We start from the raw sequence: 23,200 nt of genomic DNA, 5'->3' as shown, positions 1-23,200 counted from the left end.
ATCAGGTTATTTTGCAATGATATGGGTATTGTCAATATAGGTGCTGTTGGGCAGTTCACAGTCACCATAGTCAGTAATAAAGCTGGTACACCAGTTAGTGGATCTACTAACACATTTGACTATCCTATATTGAGCAATGTCACTCTGACATGTAATGTGACATCAAGTGATGGGTCAACATTTACGGTGGACAGCTACCGGTGGGGCACTACAGGATGTTTTACTAACAATGTTCATAATACTCCAACATGTTTTCCTACTGGTCAAACAACACAAAATGTAACTGGTAATAATCTACTTGCAGAGGATGCTGGTACCATCACTTGTACTGTAACCATTGGTGGTGTTGACTATACCAGTGGAGTATTAACACTTCATATATCAGGTATACTAATATTGCATTTGTCAATGTGTACAAATTATTTATTTCTTAATTCATATAACCATCTTGCTATAGCCTACACATTAAAATTATATAATTGTGCACTATCATAAATGTTTCACTACTTTACTATACTGCAACTTTCTAAGTATTTTCTTTATTTAAGCACTTTAAGATGAACACTTCGTCCCATGTTCCAGCTTCTTTAGTCAGGCATTAGGAAAAAATAGTGCACATCACTTACTAACAAAGTGTATACATAGCCTTTAAGTGGTGAATATCCTGCTTGCTGGGCTGTATGGATTCGTTGCATGGGATTGAGTCAGTCATTACAAGTCACTGCCTGAATGCAAGGATCCATGACTTCTGTGATGCAATGAAGCTAGTTTAGCACATAATGGTACCTGTGTTGAGTGCTTAAATACCAACACCAGTTATCAAAATATAAAGTTGCATAGTTATTTTTCATGAAAAGCAAAACTTATCAAAGAAAATTGACTTGATGCAGCCTGATAGTCTGGGAAAGAATTAAAATGCAATCCAGTACATATGTGCTATGCTAACATGTATACAATGACCCAGCAGGCTCACGTTTTTTACATTGTGCAAGCGAAGTCAACATAATTTGTGAATAGAATTGTGTTTTGTGGATTAAATATACTAACAATCTGTGGTTTTACTATGTATGGTACTGCTCAAATGTAACATCATCTCGCATGAGTGCAAGCGATTAAAAGACTTGCTAATTATACGTAGAGTGCATGTGGCACCCGTTTTGATCATGAGTATTCATCTCATTTTGTTTGGTATGAATGCTCGTGGTGCCATGCCCTTTCATTGGTGAGTTTTTGATCACTTGCATTTGTGCAAGATGACATTGCATTTGAGCAGTACTGTATATATACACTTCCATAGGGAGAATGCAACTACGATACTGCTCAAATGTAACGTCCTCTCGCGAGAGTGCAAGCAATACAAAACTTGCTAATTAAAGGGTGTGGAACTTATTTGTCTCATGAGTATTCATCCTGTTTCATTTGGGATGAATACTCACAAGTGAAATAAGTGCTACACCATTTAATTTTAGCAAGTTTCTTCATTGCTTGCACTCTCTCAAGACGACGTTACATTTGTATGTTTAAGTGATATATTTCACCTCTGATATAAGCATCAGTGGATCTAAAGGGGTTTCCAGTTGTATAGATGTCAGATACTGGGGTCTAGGCACACAGCCCACGAGTGCTGAAATTTTAATATTGTAAAGTCTGAAATCTAAGAAAGTTTGGTAAATTTATTCAGAAAAAAAGGTGTATTTAACTACAGTATATAGCCAGCTACATGTATACTAACCCAGAAAATTTAGTGATTGTGGCAGACAGGATGTAGTGACCTATAAACATTCTATGTTTTGTTCAACTCTAATAACTATTTGATGAAGCTAGTTACTATTGGGTGACCTGCAGTTCGAATCCTGGGGCTAAAGGGATTTTTTCCTTACTTTGGCCCCTTTTCTGTAATACCTTATTTGCTATAAGTCATTTAAGTCTGAGTCCTTGTAATTAGGTTAGGTAATCACAAGTTGCTGTCAGACCTTCAGTGCTGGTCACTGTATAGTGTTAATAATTACACAACCAAGTAATGAGAATGATAAAAGTTGTATGTTTTTACATTATAAATAATTAATTAATGTGCAAGCAAACTACGTAGCACACACATGAATACTCACTGGGATTGTGTTAGACAATAGGAGATAAACGAAATAAAATGGTGTTTCTTCTTCCGTGCTTTCATTAAAGGGTGCACTTTTCTAAATAATGCCATATAACAAACCATTAATGCAGTACATAAGTTTGCATAACAACCATTTTCAAAGCGTAAGTAAAACTTGTAAAACAAGTATAAGCAGATTATACACACTGCGCGTTAAACACAACAAACTAGTAAAGCCATAGCAATGAGTTCATATGCACTGTGCATTAAACTAGGTATTCAATATGATAAAACCTCGCTCAAAACTTTGACCTAGGGGTGTCTTAGACTATTATCTATGCTTCGACCCAACACTTTGAGTTTATCCAAGAGGAACTTACCAGGTGGGTTTGGATGAACTAGAATGCCGTCTGAAAGATTGAGTGTGAGACACTCGGCCAAACCACTGAGTAGAAAGCAAGGGAGAAATCACACCGCAACGACACTGAAGAGACGATAACAAGCTGGAGTGAAAGGTTTTCAACCTAAAGAAGTGTTGTAAGAAGTAGAGGTGTGCGATAAATCTTGATTATCGAGATATCATAACACTTATCGAGATAAGAATGATAGGTTTATTAATCTAGATAATAGTAAACTTCCTTAAATTATTTGTATACCTGATGGTGTAGGCACCTCCTGGAGGCTCCAACTCTCCTACCATTTGGGAACAGTGTTAAGACTAACATTTTTCACTTTTTTATAGTCTTCAAATTGCAATTTTGCTCACTTTACTGGTTAAAATATTGGCAGTTTAATAAAAAAAATGATTGTTTCAGTTATCAAGATATGTTAGATAATCGAGACAAGCTCAAAGGAATTATCAAGATATGTCTAAATTAGTCATCGCACACCTCTAGTAAGAAGTAGAGTTGGGTCTGAGAGGTAGCACAGGGCCTTGCACAGGGTGATGTCAATCACGCACAATAATTTTTATGAAAATTCGGAGCAATTGAAACAGGGATAACTTGATAGAGCAGCCATGAAAGCTCCTTTCAGTCATACATAAAAAGCCAAGTATTTTTTCTGTTGATTTAATTGTCATTTGCATAATGTTGACTTGCACAACGAGAAATTACTTTCTCAGCTACTCGTAAGTTTGACACTGGTAATATGAAGCAACCAAGTTTACAGTGTATTAATTATATTGGGATACGAAAGTATAATATTGTGACATCTGTTCTTCATCATTTTCACACTGCTTTGGAGAGGCTATCTCTGATGTTCATTCAATCCATTCAACCAGGAATGTAAAGTTTTTGAAACAATACTGTACTCTAGCAAGTGTTTTCCACCCTGATTTTTCTAACCTCTTTATGTACACAAAACACACATACACGAAACACTGTACTTGTTTTGAAGAAGGCACATGTGTGTGTGTGTGTGCGTGCGTGTGTGTGTGCGTGTGTGTGTGTGCGTGTGCGTGCGTGCGTGTGTGCGTGCGTGTGTGTATGTGTGTGTGTGTATGTGTGTGTGTGTGTGAGGTAGCATAGCCAAGTGATTAAAGCATTTGCCCAGTAATTGAAGAGTCCCAGGTTTGATGCTTGGTTATGCCAAATCAGTGTTGTTGTTGTTGTTTCCTTGAGCAAGAAACTTTATTCACATTGCTCCAGTCTACCTAGCTGTTTAAATGGGACCTGGTGGCCTGGTGGCAACAGGGGAAGCAGCCCACCCAGCTGTAACATCAATCGGTACCTGGTATTAACTGGGGAAGCAACTCCAACTGTCCATGTCTCACACAGCGGGTGAAGGTTCAGGTGAAGGTTCAGGTGAAGGTTCAGGTGGAACTTTGGGTGTCTACACCTTCACTTGTGGGACATGGTACAACCTCCTGAGGGTTACTGGTCCTGCCCCAGAGGTATTTGCTTGTGCTGACTCTTACCACTTGAGCGGTGCACAGGTGTCCCAGTACTAGTTCACTGGGTAGGCGTGACCATGCTAGTATGGCAGCTGAAGGCTTTTTTTGTGTGTGTACATATGTGCATGTAATGTAGTGGGTAGTGATGACTGTGTGGTAGCAATAGTCTGGTAGTTTGTTTGTCTGATAACTGCTGAGGTCCAGAGAACATATATTTACTTGCTTTGGTTCACAGTAGTAATGGACATTATTTTGAGAAGTGATTGTGTCTCACCAAGAGTTCATAATATAAAAACAGAGGAGAGTATCCTACTCTGTACTAGAGTATCCAAACGCGTAGCGAATAGTTCTGACGCAACATCCAGCTGGAACATGATTGAAAACATAGAAGTGCGTATCCAATAACGAAAATAATGGAGTCGTCTTTATTATTTCCTGTAGCAGAAATTGATGCGTGTGCTGCGACTGAACAGGATCCATCGCCAGATTCAGATGAGGTGCCATCACAGAAGCGAACAAGAAAGTTGATAACAAAAGCCGAAAGAGATCGACTGGTACGTTTTGTTAATGGGATCCCTGTTCTCGAACTGACACCATATAGCCTTGAAAAAACCAACAGTATACTAACTACCCATCGTGATGTAGCGGTGAGGGAATTTAGTCTTTCACTAGAACCATCTGATGTCCAATTTGTTGTGACGTTTTTGCGGAGGACATTTTCTGAAACTTACCAGGCTTCAGGAAAGGGTAAAGATAAATTCATGACTTTTCAGTATAGATGGCACCAGCAATGCAGTATACTTTTGATTAAAAATGTCACAGACCTTTCAAGAATGGACATTGACCCACAAGACGATGGAGTACTGATTTGCCAGCAATGGGTTTCATTGTATGATACAAAAAATGTTACCTGTGATGTTGCCAAAACATTTATGATTGTGTTCACATCCGAGGTGTATAATGAAATTCTCCGAAGATGCCATGTCATGCTTCAGCCTCCAGCACTTGATGCTAAGGCTGTTAATCCAGATCCAATAGATGTGTACTACAGATTTGGAGATGCAACACTTGCCAGCATGTTGCACACACGTTACAAAGCAATCAAAACTTGTTCAGTGAATCGTAAGGAGCAGCTGGGAAAGGAAATTGGAATTCTTCAACTGCTGAACACAAAGGACAAGTCTAAAGTACCAAAGTTCCTACAGTACAGAGACAAGGGGTATATGTACTTTCCGTGCAATGACCTGTTTCCTTTTGTGCAATTGGTAGATGTCAAAGTGAAGTCCTGTGCCAATGAGGAGAACTTTAAAGTGCATGGGAAGAATCTTGTACAAGTAGCTACTGCTAGTATTGAAGATGACACTGAAATCAAGGAAGCCTTCCATACTGTATTGCAGAAACGGATTGAAGGGTTTGACTAAGATTTAACTGACGTCACAGGTATAATAAAGGAGTTCATTCGAAAGCTGTGTAACACTTGACTTCAGGAATTCATTGACTCTTTCAAAACAGTTCTTGCAGCTCAGAAAGGCAGTGCTGCTATCTCTGGACAAAATTTACGTGACACATTATTGTCTCAACATGTACACTTAAAAACCAAACAATCATAATTACTGTATACAATTAAAACTGAAGAGACTTAATATTAATTTGTTTTCTTATTGTATTTCTTTCTGGTCAACTCTACTTCACTAATATGTAATTTGCCATCCCTATAGGCTGTACCACTATGGTGAGGAGCAACTGTCTGCCTTACTAGTTATGCAGCTCTTGTGGTGGCATAATTTGCTGCATCCAACTTCCCAGCTGCTGAATGCTTGTATTGGCTGAACAATGTTTCAACAGCACTCCCAGACAGGCGAAGAGGACTAATAAAATAGCCAGGAGAGTGACGTGATGTAAAATCTTCAACAAAGTGAATAAAACCATACAGACATATCCTCAGTAAATCCCACGCTAAAAAAGAGAAAAGATATAGTTTTAGATATAGATATAGAGTCTTGTGTTAAAATATTAAGCTATTCTGGTCCCCCCTGGACGTATCAGTAATTACTGGCTGTCCAGTATAACAAATAAATAATAATGATCAGTTAACAATTCAGTTCGGATATGAACTAACTTTGCCACGCCAGAAAGTTTCGACTGTTAAATGCATCCTTGTCATCTAAAATGAAATGACTAAGTAATAACCATGTAAATTTTGAATGTTTATGTGCACATACCTTTCGGAAGAAGTTCCTGGTGCCAAGAGCTGAAAAAATTAAACCCTTCTAGAATAGATGTAACAATTTTGCAATTAGTTGAGTCTACCCTCTCGTGGCTTAAAAAACCACTCTCAAATATCTTGCTACATGCTTCTAGATAACGAAGTGTGTTTTTAACAGAATGGTAATCATCAGTATGTGGCTCTTGATCCAAATAGTCAAATAGCTCTCCTAACACCTGTTCTTGCTAGCAACAACAAAGATGTAATCAAGACACACTACCGTGCGGCCCAAGAAGCCGGCGTGCCACCCGTGAGTATATTAACAGGAAAAAAGATCAAGACACACTACCGTGTGGCCCAAGAAGCCGGCGTGCCACCCGTGAGTACATTAACAGGAAAAACGAAAACGCAATTTTCACACCTATGTAGCTCTGTGATCCCTTATCTGAGTGGTGCCGGCCAGCAAGGGGAGTCTACACACCAAATTTGAAGAAAATCGCTCCAGCCATTTCCGAGATATGAGCGAACAAAATTTCGTTTTAATTTCTTCGTTTTTTTCTTCTTCATTTTGCACACTTCGCAAAATCCGCCATAAAACACGAATGCGTGCTCGGATCGGGCTGAAATTTGGCACAGTTAAAGGGCTCATTAAGGCGGATCTCCGTACCAACTTTGGTAGGAATCCGATGACCATTCACGGAGTTATGACCGAGTATTTGCATAAAATAAGGTCAAAGGTCTGTCACGCCTACAGGGTAAACTCCTTTGAGGAATCAGTTGAAAATTGCTATGTAGATGGAGCAACCATCGTAGGAGTGCCTTTTTGTGGTTTGAAAGGAATCGGGATAAAGACCACGGAGATATGACACAAAACCCGACCTGTGTCAAAATTACGCGATTGATTTTTATGAATAAAAAAACTATTAGTTTTCGTATCTATCAGGCAAACCGCTTAGAGCAATGAGCTGAAAATCAGTATGTAGCTGGAATACTCATCATAGAAAGACCTTGCAGTAGTACAGAAGAATCGGAGTACAAACCACTGAGTTATGATTCGAAAGGCAACTACGTGTAGCAAATGCGAGATCGAGATACTCTAATAGAACAGTCACCCTAATAAAGCATTCAGCTGCATTTATAATTTACTCAATTATATTACATTGCAAGTTATTCTATAGGGAATTCAGCTACAAACAAGTCACCCTGCAGTCAGATCAGCCAGAAGAAGGTACCTAATAGAGAGTTCAGCTACAAAGAAACCATCATGTAGAGAGTTCAGCTCAAACAAATTACCCTGTAGAGAGATCAGCTAGAAGAAGTTACCTTGTAGAGAGTTCAGTTACAAAGAAACAATCATGCAAAGTGTTCAGCTGCAAATAAATCACCCAGTAGAAAGTTCCGCTATGAACAGATCACACTGTAGAGAGTTTAGTTAGAAACAAGTCATCTTGTAGAGAGATCAGCTAGAAGAAGTCACCTTGTAGAGAGTTCAGCTACAAAGAAACCACCATGTAAGAGAGTTCAGCTGCAAACAAATCACCTGTAGAGAGTTCAGCTAGGAACAAGTTACCCTGTACAGAGATCAGCTAGAAACAAGTCACCCTGTAGAGAATTCAGTTAGAAACAAATCACCCTGTAGAAAGATCAGCTAGAAGAAGTTACCTTGTAGAGAGTTCAGCTACAAACAAATCACCCTGTAGAGAGATCAGCTAGAAACAAGTCACCCTGTAGAGAGTTCAGCTAAAAGAAGAAGTTACATTGTAGATAGTTCAGCTACAAAGAAACTACCATGTAGAGAGTTCAGCTGCAAACAAATCGCCCTGTAGAAAATTCAGCTACAAACAAACCATGCACCCTGTAGAGAGTTCAGCTATAAACAAGTCATCCGGTAGAGAGATCAGCTAGAAGGATAACCTTGTAGAGAGGTCAGCTTCTAAGAAATCACCCTGCTTCATCTTTTCTTCTTCCTGTAGTAAAGAAAAAATGATAGGTTAAAAAAAGCCCTAAAGCCGGCCATAGGCCGGCTTTGGGGTATACAAATACAAAAAAGAAGTGAAATCTAACCAAAACAGCCAAGCTGTAAAAAAAATTGCGGCCCTCAGACAGGCTATGGTGAAAAAAGATGTGAAATCCAAGGTGGCGGCCAAGAAATGGCTGTGATGGTAGGTTAATGGTAAAAATTTTAATAATGACAATTCAGGTGAATTTTGTGCCAAGACCAAGCGGCACCAAATTCACCTGAATTGTCGTTATTAAAATATTTACATAAAACACGAATGCGTACTCGGATAGGGCTGAAATTTGGCACACTTGAAGGGCTCATTAAGGCGGATCGCAGTGCCAACTTTGGTAGGAATCCGATGAACATACACGGAGTTATGACCGATTATGTGCATAAAATAAGGTCGAAGGTCTGTCATGCCTACAGGGTAAACCCCTTGGAGGAATGAGTTGAACATTTATATGTAGATGGAGTAACTATCGTAGGAGTGCCTTTTTGTGGTTTGAAAGGAATTGAGATAAAGACCATAGAGATATGACACAAAACCCAACCTGTGTCAAAATTACGCGATCGATATTTATGAATAAAAAAACTATTAGTTTTCACATCTACCAGGCAAACCGCTTGGAGCAATTAGCTGAAAATCAGTGTGTAGCTGGAATAATCATCATAAAAAGTCCTTGCAGTAGTACAGAAGAATCGGATTACAAACCACAGAGTTACGATTCGAAAGACAACTACGTGTAGCAAATGCGAGATCGAGATACTCTAATAGTAGGCATTCCAGCCTAATTTTTAAATTTTGGAAAAATGGGCTTTTTATATGCTCAATAGATAGAGTATTGATTGCTGATCTCAGAAATATATAGTTTGTTGGGTTGGAATTAGCTACTTTGGCATGCACAGTGCTTAAAAACTGAAAAAAGGTACATTATTTCTCCAGGGCTCCCCATACATTTTAAAGGGGAAAATGGCACAATTGAATCAGGAAGCCATCTAGCAATCTGGACTAGCTTGAAACTACAGTTGCTTCTAGCTGCAAGTTTGTACATGTAATGAGAGTAACTTCAGATCTCAGTGATCTTTGTATACTTTGTGGTGAGCAAATATGTTTCACCTACTGCACACTTCTCAATACAATGGTGTATACCCATAGGCAAGTGGCTATCTCAAGTAAGTAAAAACATCAAGTTAACAACTTATAAAGGTAAACAACTAAAGTGGAGGTACCACAATGATGCAACAATACGTAAGGTGGAGTTGTGGTTTCAATTGTGGCATTGTTATGCCGACTTTGAAGTGGTTTATACTTTTGAGCTGATGACACAGCCATCAGAAAATTGCTCTGGAGCTGAAAATCGCTAACCAGAGCGAAGTAACTACGCACTTTAAAGTAAGCACCAGTGAATACCTTCCACCCAACAGTACGTTTTTAAAAGTTTTAAAGTATTCTACATACATTGCATGGCTTGAAAATATTACAAAACAACACAAAACTTACTTATATGTAACGCGCACGATAAAACTAAGATTTTCATGATGATCAGCATGTGGACAAACCCCACAGCGATTTTCATCCTCATTGGAACTCGTACGACGGAGCAATCCCAAGTTAAACACGAGTTGTTATTTTGTGCCAGGGTTCTATTGGGGAATATACGGAGAATTTTTTAATTAAAAAATCTCGGATACTGGAATGCCTACTAATAGAACAGTCACCCTAATAGAGCATTCAGCTACGTTTATAACTTACTCCATTACAGAATTATGTTACATTGCAGGATATTCTGTACGGAATTCAGCTACAAACAGTTAATCTGATAGACAATTTAGCTACATGCAAGTCACCCTGTAGAGAGTTCATCTAGAAACAAGTCACCCTGTATCAGCTAGAAGAAGTCACCTTGTAGAGAGTTCAGCAACAAAGAAACTATCATGTAGAGAGTTGAGCTGCAAACAAATCACCCTGTAGAGAACTAAGCTACAAACAAACAAACATGCCCTGTAAAAAGATCAGCTAGATGAAGTTACCTTGTAGAGAGTTCAGCTACAAAGAAATCACCATGTAGAGAGTTCAGTTGCAAACAAATCCCCTGTAGAGAGTTCAGCTAGAAACAAGTCACCCTGTAGAGAGATCAGCTAGAAACAAGTCACCCTGTAGAGAGATCAGCTAGAAACAAGTCACTCTGTAGAGAGTTCAGTTAGAAGAAGTCACATTGCATGTAGAGAGTTCAGCTACAATGAAACTCCCATGTAGAGAGTTCAGCTGCAAACAAATCACCTGTAGAGAGTTCAGCTAGAAACAAGTCACCCTGTAAAAAGATCAGCTAGAAGAAGTTACCTTGTAGAGAGTTAAGCTACAACGAAACCACCATGTAGAGAGTTCAGCTACAAACAAATCACCTGTAGAGAGTTCAGCTAGAAACAAGTCAGCCTGTAGAGAGATCAGCTAGAAACAAGTCACCTTGTAGAGAGTTTAGCTAGAAGAAGTCACATTGTAGAGAGTTCAGCTACAAAGAAACTACCATGTAGAGAGTTCAGCTGCAAACAAATCACCCTGTAGAAAGTTCAGCTATGAACAGATCACCCTGCAGAGAGATCAGCTAGAAACAAGTCACCTTGTAGAGAGTTCAGCTAGAAGAAATTACCTTGTAGAGAGTCCAGCTAAAAAGAAACCACCATGTAGAGAGTTCAGCTACAAACAAATCACCCTGTAGAGAACTCAGCTACAAATAAATATGCCCTGTAAAAAGATCAGCTAGAAGAAGTCACCTTGTAGAGAGTTCAGCTATAAAGAAACCACCATGTAGAGAATTCAGCTGCAAACAAACACCCTGTAGAGAACTCAGCTACAAACAAATCGCCCTGTAGAAAGATCAGCTAGAAGAAGTCACCTTGTAGAGAGTTCAGCTATAAAGAAACCACCATGTAGAGAATTCAGCTGCAAACAAACACCCTGTAGAGAACTCAGCTACAAACAAATCGCCCTGTAGAAAGATCAGCTAGAAGAAGTCACCTTGTAGAGAGTTCAGCTATAAAGAAACCACCGTGTAGAGAATTCAGCTGCAAACAAACACCCTGTAGAGAACTCAGCTACAAACAAATCACCTTGTAGAAAGATCAGCTAGAAGAAGTTACCTTGTAGGGATTTCAGCTACAAACAAATCACCCTGTAGAGAGTTCAGCTACAAACAAATCATCCTGTAGAGAGTTCAGCTATGAAAAGATCACCCTGTAGAGAGTTCAGCTAGAAGAAGTCACCTTTTAGAGAGTTCAGCTACAAAGCAACCACCATGCATGTAGAGAGTTCAGCTGCAAACACATCACCCTGTAGAGAATTCAGCTACAAACAAATCGCCCTGTAGAGAGACCAGCCAGAAACAAGTCACCCTGTAGACAGATCAGCTAGAAGAAGTTACCTTGTAGAGAGTTCAGCTGCAAACAAATCACCCTGTAGAGAATTCAACTACAAACGGATAACCCTGCAGAGAGTTCAGCTAGAGTCAAGTCATCCTGTGGAGAGAATCCTCTAAAGAGTTCATCTACGTACAAGCAGATCACCCTGTAGAGAGTTCAGCTACATTTCAAGTCACCCAGTAGAGAGATCAGCTACAAATTATCCTGTGGGGATTAATTGACATGTAATAAATATATGCTCTCTTTTTATATTATGAACTCTTGATATATGCATTATATATATAATTTGTACATTTACTGATAAAATCAGAATGAGTTAAAGTATTTATAAAATCTGCTTCATCTTTTTCTTTTTCCTGTGGTAAAGAAAAATAAAAAGCCCCAAAGCTGGCCATATTTGGGGTATACAAATACAAAAAGAAGTGAAATCTAATCAAAAACAGCCAAGCTGTAAATAAAGGAGTGCGGCCCTTGAAAAGGCTATGGTGAAAAAAGATGTGAAATCCAAGGTGGTGGCCAAGAAATGGCTGTGATGGTAGGTTAATGGTAAAAATTTTAATAACGACAATTCAGGTGAATTTTGTGCCAATTGACCAAGCGGCACCAAATTCACCTGAATTGTCGTTATTAAAATTTTTACCATTAACCTACCATCACAGCCATTTCTTGGCCACCACCTTGGATTTCACATCTTTTTTCACCATAGCCTTTTCAAGGGCCGCACTCCTTTTTTTACAGCTTGGCTGTTTTTGATTAGATAATAATTACATTCAGGAAGCAAGGTATGTTGCTTCAACCAGTAAGTATAGCATTTGTATTGTGTATGTTTCAATTACAATGTTTGTAAGCACAAGCATATAATGAAGAGTCAAACTTGTTCAATCAAGTTAAGGCCATCTGTCTAAATTGGCTACTCTATTGATCCCTAAGTATGTTGTTTGTGTACAACAAGTATCCACCTTACGTTACTGTTAGACTAGTTTCACGGTACAAAATTACATAAGACATTTTCAAGTACACACGCATACCTGCATTAATTTGGCTGGTGCAACATTCAGTTTTATACATGAGTCCCTGATTACGTGAGCTTCTCGCAGCTTAGGTACCATCCTAGCCGTTCTGTTTTGTATGCGGCCACATTCCCTCTTGTATAAATCAATTATTGCCTGCCAGACTGCCATTGAACAAAAATTTTTGGTTCCTCCACTCCTTGAAAAATGGAGGGCATTTATCATGTTTTTAAGCTATAAAATTATTGCATTTTAAATTATTGATACATTAGAGCAGACTCACGTGATGGCTAGGACAAATAAGCCAGTGGACTAACTTGGGAGGGTTGAAAGGATTAACAAACCAGGGTTTGATCTGGTATGGATCAGGCAATTCTTTGTTGTAGCCATAAGGACTCGAACAATTGTGTGTGGATTTAATGAATGTCATATTAGGCGATGCACCATCACAGACGAGCAAACTGGTCTCGAATCCATGTACCTACAAGCATACCTGTGTAATACTGTACCATCTAGCACATAGTCACAGTGTATATTATACATATATACCACTTTGACACCTCAGATCAAAGGAAATCACAGGGTTATATATCACATATTGCCCTAACCACAACTGCCTTTGATGCTGAGGCAGCTACAAGCATCAGTTCCCTTTGTTTGTTTATATAGAGATGCTTAAAGGTTTGTATTGTGGGTTTGAGTTAAACATGTTGATTTAGTTAGGGGCATTGTTGTGAAGTAAAAAGAATTGAGTGAGTCAGCATTGCATAGTTCAGTTACTAAGCATCACTAAATAATCATTTTTGCAATGTGGGGATTGTTTTTCTACAGAGTACATTTCAACTGCATGAAAAGATGCCTCAAACTTTCACAACCTATATGTCTAAGTGTTTATTTTAGCACCTTAGGTAACATCCACAAAGTGGTTATTTGGTTTAAAATGGTATCACTACAACCAGTGAAACCCACAATCATTTCTTTTTGTACCCACAATTTAAACTCACAATCGATTTTTGCTAGCCTCTGTATAAAAGAAATGTGATGAATGCAGGTTTGTCTTCCTTCACCTATTAGGTGAGCATGCCAGAGTGGTATATATTACTTATACCAAGTCCACTCGGGATTTGCCTGATATATATGCCCTCGGGCCTGTGGCCCTCGGGCTTCGGCATATATATCAGGCAAATCCCTTGTGGCCATGGTATAACTATTAAATAGACATCTGTGCATACATTCTGGTATTCCAAACAGATATACATACCAGCCAAATTATTAGCCATTCATTATTATTATTATTACTAAATTATTAGCCATACCAGCCATTCCCAAAAAAATATTGTAATGGATGGAAGTATTTAATGTAGCGTACCTGAAAGAGTTTCATGGTCTCAAGAACACAAGCAGTAATGAACTTGGCATTACAGTTATCAGAACTTGTGTAGTTAAGGCCCAACTATGTCAAATGATGAAGTAAAGTCCTGCCAAAGAAACTGCAAAATGTAAGAAGTTTGGCACACTTTTTCATCACCCTTAAACATCTCATATATATCGTGTAGAGATGCTTGTTCTTCTGCTGTCATAGCTAGGCCAATTACATTTTGATTCCTTGAGTTCCACATTAGTGTTGCACCGATAATCGGTTCAATAATTGGTATCGGCCGATATTGGCTACTAGCCGATTAATCGGTTTTGATTAAATCAAGGCCGATGTTAATCTCCACTGCGCTGTGTAGTATAATGATGTGGGGGAGGCTAGACATAAGTTATTTTGCATTTTAATCAAGTTATGTGTTAATGGTTTAGCAGTGACTACAAGCCATGCCCATAATAAACTGTCAGGGTTTAGGCCATGCCCAACAATAAACTGAGGTTTTTAGGTTTCTATGTAGTACCAGCCACTTGTCTCAACTGTATAGCAGTATTAAAATGTACTTAAAACCTGTTTACCATGAGTAACTTTTACTTGTGGTATACATCTAACTTTACATTTTAGCCTAGAATGAGCTGTATATCAATGGTTATGTCACTAATATGAGCCATTTAATAATGATGAGGATGAGTGTTAGTGTTATTAGTGTATATCGGATTGGTTATCGGTATCAGCTAATTCTGTTGCTTAATATCGGTTATCGGAATAATCGGCTAATTTGGATATCGGTGCAACACTATTCCACATCAGTCGAGATATCACCTTGACCTCGTCAAAGATTAAGACACCATCAGCACAGGGCAACAGTTTCCCAGATTGCTTACATTCTGTAACAAATTTCTCAAACATCTCTACTTGCTGGGAAATACAGTCCCATGAAGCTCCAGCTTCATGCAAAAAACATCCGGTGTAAGCTTGAAGGGTACTCCGTGAAGGCAATTGAAGAACATTAAAACTCTTTAATGCTTCATAGACTGAAGGACTGCGGGTGTATATGGCAAGTGCTACAATTATATACATATATAATTAATATTCCTATATAGAGTTCACAATATAAAACATGGGTGGTGGAAATTGGGGGCCAAGAAATTGGGACACCCTAATAGAGCAGCCAGCTAATAGAACAGTCATGTTTATTGTCTATAATATTGATACTTAACAATTTGCAGGAGCACTCATAACTTGGAATTGTAATGTTAAATGAAGTGATGACCTATTAAGATGTTAAATGAATTAAAGGCCATTTAAGATAGGGATTCCATTCTATATTGTTTACCAATTCGTATAGTGATCATGTTCCATCTATTCCCATGTTTTTTGTTTCCTGTATAAAATGACAAATATAGTTAGTGATTAGATATTATAGGTGCCACAAGTACCTTTCTTCTGATCATCAAAAAACTCATTGCGATCTTTATCCATTTTCCAGACTTCCCGCAGCGACTTCTCCACTCCATGTGCTTTTGCATGTTCATAAATTGTTTCAAGTCATAAATTGTTCATAAATTGTTCATAAATTGTTTTTTGGTATTCTTGTCAACCTCATTTCTGATTTTACACATTTCATCGTGTTGAGCATCATCAAGAGTGACATCTGTTTTAGCATGTCTAGCCAACAATGCTTTATGGCTGGAACGTTCAGTTTGTGTGTTCTTCTTCCTTAGTTTCACACTATTTGGCGACAAACATTTTATGGGATAATTGGAATTCGCTGCCTGTCGTTTTACCTTTCTTTCTGGACTCTGGGACTCCACTCTTTCTTTTTGGCGTTCTAAATCATGAATAAGCTTCTTACACACGGTGCACTTCACTTCATCAGCAACTTTCTCTTCCATACTTGCATTGTGTGATAGCTTAAACCACTTTAAGCAGCGTTTAGAGTCTACACGTTGAAATGGTAGTTCAGTTACTTGTACTTGGCCACTGTGAAACCGAATCACATTGTAATACTGCTCATGATATTCTTTATATCCATCCCTGGACAAAACTTATAGTATTGGTAGTTCATTTCAAATGTACACAACATTGTAAACTCATCTTCAGTGGCAATTACACCACTCTGGATGGTTTCAAATAAAACTTGCTAGTCGTAGCTGTACCCTGTACACGTTGGTGTGATGACCATTCGGATGCGATGGACAAATCCAGCTGGAGGATGATAATGTACCTCTTGATGTTTGATCTCTAGCAGTGCTCGCCCAGCTGAATCGTAAAAAATGGAGGCCATTAACTTATGAAACTTGTGAGCCACGATTGACTGCATATGTGCCAAAAATCCAGCACATGTTTCAACACTCATCAAATTCTGCTGCGAATTCTCCCGCAAAGATATGCTTGACGCATCGTTAACACTGGGGTTCATCACCGTACCATTCACAAGTGTATTCGCCCCTACATCTCTCGCTGTATCACCGCTTTCTTTCTCTGCACAAAGGCGGGTATGCAAGCTTGGTCCTCTTGGTCGTTTCGGTGTAGTTTCCATTCCACTGTGTCCCTCTTGCTCTAATGGTTCTTCTTGTTCTGGCTAGTGGAGGTGTTGTTTCTATCGCACGAACAAATCCTTCAACTCTTGGCCGTTTCGGTGTAGTTTCCATTCCACTGTGTCCCTCTTGCTCTAATGGTTCTTCTTGTTCTGGAGCGACTTCTAGTGGAGGTGTTGTTTCTATCGCACGAACAAATCCTTCAACTCTTGGCCGTTTCGGTGTATTCATATTTCAAAACCTTTCTTAACTCAAAACAGAGAAGGTAGTAGACTGGTATCGGTAATTGAAGCAGCGCCAAAATCAATAATCGTTAGTAAAACGCATTCGGAGTATTACGTAAGATACCGGAGAAACTATTCGCTACACGTTCAGTTACTCTAGTACAGAGTAGGATACTCTCCTCTGTTTTTATATTATGAACTCTTGGTCTCACCTATTGGGTTAAAAGCAGGTGTGACTGTGGGTGATTATGCCATCCTCCTGTTGAATTAGGGTTGGGAGGTATGTAGGTATTAGTAGTTAAAAGGGTATTTTTCAGATACCGTTGTGGCTTTCTAAAAGTACCGAATACCGAATTTAATGTATTAATTAAATTTTTGGTGGTTTAGTGGTGGCTACACATGAAGTCAAGCCCCATACAACCATGTGTTTATGCTGTGGACAAGACAAACACAATAATTTACCTTTTGAGATATTCACACCTTACTTTGTGGTACAATTGTCATTTCATTTTTTCCTTTAAAAGATAACTTTCACTACTAGCACAATGTGGGTATAGTTGTAAATCATAGCTTACCCAGGTTTTTAAAAAGTGTACTATATAAAGGTATTTAGTGATACCAAGGTATTTTTCCTAATACCGTACCGTTCTTCAAAAAAGCAATACCGCCCATCCCTATGTTGAATACTGATCTTCTTTTGTGAGAGTTACTTTGCACTGCCTATTTGTATACAGGTGCCCTGTACCAAGAGTATATAATAGTAACCAAGAGTATCAAATGAAGTGTTCGCCTGTGATTAATGATTGTGTAGAGTAACACAGATATTTCACTAATAGTTCGTTTCTAAGGTAATTTGAAATAGCTCTTGAATAGCCCTATTTCTGTCCATTCACTAGCTGGAAAGAAACTTTTGACATCTATTTTTCATTTTAATGCTGCTGTGCAGTGGGTAGTCAGACTTCATGGCATGCCCCAGTACTGAGTGGGCAAGCCATATTCAGCCATGCAACACACATACACATGCCCTTCTTCATATGGACATCAATACAGCATTTAGAAATATATACTTACCCTACACTAATGTGAGCTTCATGCTGGGTTCATAATGAAGATTAGTCTACACTGAATGGGTGTTCCTGGTGAGTGCACAGATACACCATACCTATGGACAAACAGACATTTTTTCAGAATAATTTTGATATATGTCTCAGAGAGGTTTCCATAGTATATTGCTATTATGTAACTGTATTTGTTTGAATTTCAGATGTGGGAAGAAGTACTTTTATGTATTCTTGTTTTGTAGCATGATGAATAAATAGAATATCTGTCTGGATAAACACACAAATACTTATCATTGTTGTATGTTGTCATATGTAGGTTATGTGCTTTTGTATTGTTACTGTATGTTTTTATGGAGTAACATCAGAATGAAATATTAAATGTCGATTAATAATTGTTATATAAGTGGGGGACTTTGTTTATGTTTTTTGATCTTGAATAATCTTCCCTGCTTGCAAGTAAACATTTCCCTGGTTGTATTACAGAATGGACACGTATATACATTTATACATTTTGTGGCATCATCAGGTCTAGGGGACAAGGTAGAGAAGCCACCATAAAGTGCTATGCAATTGTGACACAACCAGCTGATACAGTAAGACCTTGATTATCCAAACCCTCAATTATTCATGCATTACAAATGACTGCTCTGAGTATTTTGTCTTTAGGTGAACGCTCTAGTAGAGTAAGTGTATGTTCTATTAGAGCAGTTGAATAGAACTGTAAGTAAACAAATGGGTTTCATTTATTCGAATAAATTCACTTAATTGAACACTTTTATGATTGAACTGCACTGGGCTCCATTCCTCTTGACCTTTCAAAATGATTGAAGGTATTGAACGTTGATGATAAAGTGATACCACTACTTCAAAAGACTGTTTTATAAGGGATTTTATTATTTTGAGGCATTATTTGAGTGTTGTAAGTTAATAGTTAAGCATCCCAATACCTTGGCTAGGTGTGGAATTTCTGTACCAGTTTCTGCTGTGAATTAATCAAATAATAATAACTTGGAGGCTCTGATCCTTCATGTTGTCTTTGTGGCTCTGCCAATGGCCATTGCACACATCGTCTCTGGTTGCTCAACTTTGGCAGGTACATTATACAAGAAGCATCATGATGCAGTGGGTTGCTGCCTTCGTTAGTGTCTTTGCTCTCAGTTTGACTTCCCAATTGTTAAAGACTGGTTGAAACATAATCTCAATTCTGTGGAAGAATCTGACAGTGTTAAACTTTTGTGGGATTTCTCTATTGTCACTTACAGAACCACACATGCAAATCGGCCAGATTTAATTGTAGTATTAAAAGAGCAAAGACTTGCTTACTTAGTTGATTTTTCATGCCCTTTTGACAGTAATATGACACAGAAGGAGGCAGAGAAAGTTGAAAAATACCAAGACTTGTTACTTGAAATACAGAGGATGTGGCATGTAAAGGCTGAAATTATTCCTGTTGTTATTGGAACTCTAGGAGCTGTAAGTTCCAAGTTTAGTGACTGGCTAAAACGACTGCATATTAGCTTGTACCCAGATGCTGTAATTGTACCAGAATTCTGTGTGTTTCTGAGTGTATTTATTATACAACCAAATGCTAAAGATAATAAGAAATGCGATAAAAATTACATCATAAAGGAGTAATAAATTAGACGCTAACATATATCTTTCAGGTGAAGCATTGCCTGCAAACCTTATTTGCATGTTCTGTAATAAGCACCTAATGCAATTCAATACTTGGTAATTGAAAGACTGTACAAATGTATGGCTGACTTTCAATCACGTGTTAGGAATTTGTGACTTGCATTATCACACCCATTTTGTAGATAGGGGAGAATACTTCATCTTTTGTAACTCTGCTCCAGGAAAAGATGCACTCAATCTTCGTATATCTTCAGAAAAGTGTGGACAATTTATGGAGTTTTGCTAATGACAGAGCGCTGTCAGGAAAAGTGTGGACAGTTTATGGAGTTTTGCTAATGACAAAACACTGTCAGGTGTGTGCAAAAACTAAATCAGAAAGAATCCATCCCATATTTGAGATTTAATGAATTTCAATAGATTTCTTAAAACCAGTTTGGAACTTTGGGAGAGCAGCCAACAAGACTTTCCTTCTCCAAGAGTCATCAGTGAGTACGATTGCAATAGAGGAAGCCACCTAATATTGGATGAACTCCAAAATCGGATTCGATTACTCGAGCCAAAACAGGAATTATTGAACAGCTTGTATGTCTTTAGATAGCCCAAGGCTGTGGGACTTTGCACACCAAGTGTCAGCTTTCTCAGCTTCTTTGTCTGGTGGCAGCAGCCCCTGCAAAGTAATCTCAGATTAATATACATACTAGGAGTGATTGAGGCTTGGAGTGAGGGGGAACTGGAACTACCTATGCTAGAACTTATAACTCCCTAGAGAATTTGCAGACTTTAACACAAAACTAAAGGCCTGCTAATACCTGTTGTTCTTCGCACCTTGTTATCCATTTGCTGTGCTAATGTGTAAACAAAACTTCCATCTGACCTGGAATCACATGATCAACATGGCACCACGCGCCCTAATTATCATCTGAAAAGTGAAGTATCCATTACGCTTCATTGTCAGCTATGTTCAACCCATTACGCAGCATTTCAAATCAAGAACTGTTCGAAAAGCACCTCTGCAATCCACGCATACCAAAAGAAAGAAATGGTGCCGCGTGTCCCAGTTATATCAATTATTGTCTGAAAAGTGAAGTATCCATTACGCTTCATTGTCGGCTATGTTCAACCCGTTACACAGCAGTGCGAATCAAGAACTGTTTGAAAAGCACCTCTGATATCAAAATAGCCACTATGACAAATACGGACGATTTCCGTTACGAAGGGAAGCCATCACATGCTATTGCCAAATTGACACTTTTTGCTGTCAGCAAAGATGAATGGGACACAAAGGAGGACACTGGTATGAAGAATGCATTGTACATACTGTGGTATGCTAAAAGGCACCTGTTGGGCCGAAGCGATGTCAAACAGTGAAAAAATCAAGCCCGTAGCCTTAGCCATTATCGAGTTACGTTTGTCTGAAGGAATCAGTCAGTTACTTACGTACTTAGTCAGTAGAAAATTCTGTTAAATAAATTATTTTTAAAATTCCGTAGCAACTTGTTGAAAGTGTTTTGGGTTGATCTGAAAGCTTGTTTGGGTTTAGTTTCACCTAACCAATACTGCCTGATCGTCGTTAGGGGAAATTGAAGCTGTTTTTTGGGTGATATTATTTTGTGGGCCACACCTACTCTTTTGTGGTCCCTACTATACACTACGATACTGCATCAATTAGTGCTATAGTCAGTGAACTAGATGGATTACAGACATGGACACTTCAGTGTATATGACATGTATGGTTGTTAGGTACAACAAATACAGTACTCGACTACTCCACGAAGGGCAGGTGTACCAATCGCTCATTTCAACCTACACGAAGGGCAGGTACCATTGCTAGTATAATATAATAATAAATTATACTGCATCAATTAGTGCTATTGTTGGTGAGCTAGATGAATTACAGACATGGACACTACAGTGTATATGATTGAATTGATGCGTTCATTCATTGATGGATTCTTCATGGACTTATCAGTGTACTCCTTTGTGTCCCATTCATCTTTGCTGACAGCAAAAAGTGTTGATTTGGCGATAGCGCGTGATGGCTTCTCTTTGTAATGGAAAACATCCGTATTTTTCATAGTGGCTATTTTGATAGCAGAGGTGCTTTTCAACCAGTTCTTGATTTGTATTGCTGTGTAACGGGTTGAACATAGCCGACAACGAAGCATAATGGATACTTCACTTTTCAGATGATAATTGATATAACTGGGGTGCGTGGCACCATTTCTTTTGGTATGCGTGGATTGCAGAGGTGCTTTTTGAACAGTTTTTGATTTGAAATGCTGTGTAACGGGTTGAACATAGCTGATAATGAAGCGTAATGGATACTTCACTTTTCATACGATATTTGGGGTGCGTGGCACCATTTCAAATGCAGTATGCTTGGGTTCGCCAGTCATAGTAAGTATTTACAAAAAAAAGTTAACAAACAAGTACACAGAAAATTTGGAATTTTCAACTAGAGTAGGGACCATAGCACATTGATAAAAAGTACTGAAACAAGCTGGAATTGTGCATGATATTAAATCACAGTAAAACAATAAGAAGTGTTATATTCCTACTGTGCTCCAAATACCATAATGAAAATGCACAGTAGGGATACAACACTTCTTATTGTTTTGCTGTGATTTAATGTCGTGCACAATTCCAGCTTTTTTCAGTATTTTTTATTGATGTGTTATGGTCCCTACTCTAGTTGAAAATTCCAAATTTTCTGTGTACATGTTAATTAGTTGTCAGTATTAGAGTAACTGAATTGAGCTCCATTTCTTCATCCTAGTCAAGGTACTGTGTGCATGGGACTGTTGTGTTATTATAGCTACTGTTGTGTTGTATTCATTACTTTGTCCTGCGGTGATGAGAATCAGGGTCAATTTTACTGATGCTATTTGCAAAATTCTGCCACTGACTTGGCCTGTACCCACAGTTTGGAACTTGAATTGTAAGCATGTCATGGTTGTTGAATCACCACAAAGGGATAGATATTTTAATTCAACTTGCATTTACACATACAGTAGATCAGCCAGTGGTCATATGGCATCTGCAATTCTATTGACCATTTATTAATTTGTTGTCAGTATATGTTCTATTAGAGTAACTAGTCTAGGTATTGTGTGCATGGGACTGTTGTGTTGTTATAGCTACTGTTGTGTTGTATTCATTACTTCGTTCTGCGGTGATGTATAAGCAAGAGGATCAGGATCAATTGCATTGATGCTATTTGCAAGATTATGCCGTTGACTTGGCCTGTACCCAGTTTATAACATGAATTGTAATTCATATTTGTGTGTACTACTTTGTTAATTTTTGTGTGTGGCGGACTGTTGTCTTGTTTATTTATGGCAAATAATTATGTAATGTGTTGAATTCAACTTAATCGGCTGTAAGCAAGAAGATAATAATCAGCACTGATAGGGTGTTCAATGCTGCTTCTTAGTAATTAGCAGAAAGTGTGGCATGGGTGCATTGGCCAGGCAGATATGTGTGATCTGGACTGTTTCCTTCTCCCTTGCAGTGGTGTTGCTGGTAATCCTCCGGTTTAGGTCTGTCTATAGTCCCTGACCTACTTGTCTTCTTGTCGCAGTAGCTATACTTAGTTTAGCGTACAGTGGTGTAGAGGCCTCAGGATGTCTATCCTTGTAGTGGACAGTGCAGCAGCGCAAGATATAGAGTGTGTACTGCCAGCGAGTCTTCCTTGTGTAGTCTCTGTCAAGTAGCCTGATAGGAATGACTCCTAATCACCTGTAGACTTGC

The 23,200-nt window shown here is 38.5% G+C and overlaps 1 protein-coding gene across 1 annotated transcript in view; it reads left to right on the top strand.

The window, feature by feature from the left end:
* LOC136256627 (basement membrane-specific heparan sulfate proteoglycan core protein-like) overlaps positions 1–23,200 on the top strand; it is a 123,999-nt gene that overhangs the window by 21,865 nt on the left and 78,934 nt on the right. The window contains exon 2 of the mRNA XM_066049603.1: positions 41–385. Within this exon, the coding sequence (XP_065905675.1) occupies positions 41–385 (345 nt within the window). The remainder of the gene's footprint in view (positions 1–40; positions 386–23,200) is intronic.

Source organism: Dysidea avara, chromosome 5, assembly GCF_963678975.1.
Source record: "Dysidea avara chromosome 5, odDysAvar1.4, whole genome shotgun sequence".
In the NCBI taxonomy this organism is placed as follows: domain Eukaryota; kingdom Metazoa; phylum Porifera; class Demospongiae; order Dictyoceratida; family Dysideidae; genus Dysidea; species Dysidea avara.
The sequence above is the reverse complement of the archived record's forward strand: the minus strand, read 5'-3'. Positions and strand labels throughout refer to the sequence as shown.